The 1,965-nt window shown below is 64.1% G+C and overlaps 1 protein-coding gene across 1 annotated transcript in view; it reads right to left on the reverse strand.

Moving 5' to 3' along the window:
• The window catches only part of LOC144739276 (chromosome-associated kinesin KIF4-like), a gene marked incomplete at its 3' end in the record, with an annotated part of 21,742 nt that extends 21,074 nt beyond the window's left edge, over nt 1-668 (reverse strand). Inside the window, exon 1 of the mRNA XM_078622244.1 lies at nt 474-668. Within this exon, the coding sequence (XP_078478370.1) occupies nt 474-605 (132 nt within the window). The remainder of the gene's footprint in view (nt 1-473) is intronic.
• Between the last annotated feature and the right edge of the window lie 1,297 nt (nt 669-1,965).

The raw sequence follows: 1,965 nt of genomic DNA on the forward strand, positions 1-1,965 counted from the left end.
ACTGTCTAACACAACAACAACAACAACAGTTTAACACAACTGTACAACACAACAACAACAGTTTAACACAACTGTCTAACACAACAACAACAACAGTTTAACACAGCTGTCTAACACAACAACAACAGTTTAACACAACTGTGTAACACGATAACAACACATGTGTACGTATGTGTGGGTACGTGTGGGTACGTGTGTGTACGTGCGTGACACGCGTGTGCACATGACGTGCGTGTGCGTGCGTGTACGCGCGTGACACGTGTGCGCATGACGTGCGTGCACGTGCGTGACACGTGCGTGCGTGTACGTGCGTGTGCGTGCGTGTACGTGCGTGTGCGTGCGTGTACGTGACGTGCGTGCGTGTACGTGCGTGTACGTGCGTGTACGTGCGTGCACGTGCGTGACACGTGCGTGTACATGACGTGCGTGTGCGTGCGTGTACGTGCGCGTGCGTGCGTGCGAACGTGACGCACCTCCAGGTACGACACGGAGATGGCGAACTCGTAGGCGTCACGTGCCTGCACCCCACGGAACAGGGCGTGCACGGCCCGCGGGATGACCCCGGTGGAGTGTGGATCGGCGACGCCGCTGTACGCACCGCCCATCGTGAAGGTCTTGCCAGAGCCCGTCTGTCCGTACGCCAACACGGTGGCGTTGTAGCCTGCGAGACGGTGAGCGGGGAGAGGGGTGGGTGGTGACCACCCACTCACTCGCTCGCTCACCCACCCGCTCACTCGCCCACCCACTCACCTCGCCCACCCACTCACTCACTCACTCGCCCGCCCACTCACTCACTCGCCCGCCCCCACTCACTCACTCACTCGCCCCGCCCACTCACTCACTCTCGCCCACCCACCCACTCACTCGCCCGCCCACACACTCACTCACTCACTCGCCCACTCACTCACTCACTCGCCCGCCCACACACTCACTCACTCACTCGCCCACCCACCCACTCACTCGCCCGCCACACACTCACTCACTCACTCACTCGCCCACCCACCCACTCACTCGCCCGCCCGCCCACTCACTCACTCTCGCCCGCCCACTCACTCACTCACTCACTCGCCCGCCCCACTCACTCACTCGCCCGCCCACTCACTCACTCACTCGCCCGCCCACTCACTCACTCGCCCGCCCACTCACTCACTCGCCCGCCCACTCACTCACTCACTCACTCGCCCGCCCACTCACTCACTCGCCCGCCCACTCACTCACTCACTCGCCCGCCCACTCACTCACTCACTCGCTCGCTCACCTACTCACTCGCTCGCCCACACCCACTCACTCACTCGCCCACCCACTCACTCACTCGCCCCGCCCACTCACTCACTCACTCGCCCGCCCACTCACTCACTCGCCCGCCCACTCACTCACTCGCCCGCCCACTCACTCACTCACTCGCCCGCCCCACTCACTCACTCACTCGCCCGCCCACTCACTCACTCGCCCGCCCACTCACTCACTCACTCGCCCGCCCACTCACTCACTCGCCCGCCCACTCACTCACTCACTCGCCCGCCCACTCACTCACTCGCCCGCCCACTCACTCACTCACTCGCCCGCCCACTCACTCACTCACTCGCCCGCCCACTCACTCACTCACTCGCCCGCCCACTCACTCACTCGCCCGCCCACTCACTCACTCACTCGCCCGCCCACTCACTCACTCACTCGCCCGCCCACTCACTCACTCGCCCGCCCACTCACTCACTCGCCCCGCCCACTCACTCACTCACTCGCCCACTCACTCACTCACTCGCCCGCCCACTCACTCACTCGCCCGCCCACTCACTCATCCACTCGCCCGCCCACTCACTCACTCACTCACTCGCCCCACCCACTCGCCCACCCACCCACTCACTCACCTCACTCGCCCGCCCACTCACTCACTCGCCCGCCCACTCACTCACTCACTCGCCCGCCCACTCACTCACTCGCCCGCCCACTCACTCACTCACTCGC

Source organism: Lampetra planeri, unplaced genomic scaffold, assembly GCF_965212315.1.
Source record: "Lampetra planeri unplaced genomic scaffold, kcLamPlan1.2.h2 scaffold_1395, whole genome shotgun sequence".
NCBI classification, from domain to species: Eukaryota; Metazoa; Chordata; class Hyperoartia; order Petromyzontiformes; family Petromyzontidae; genus Lampetra; species Lampetra planeri.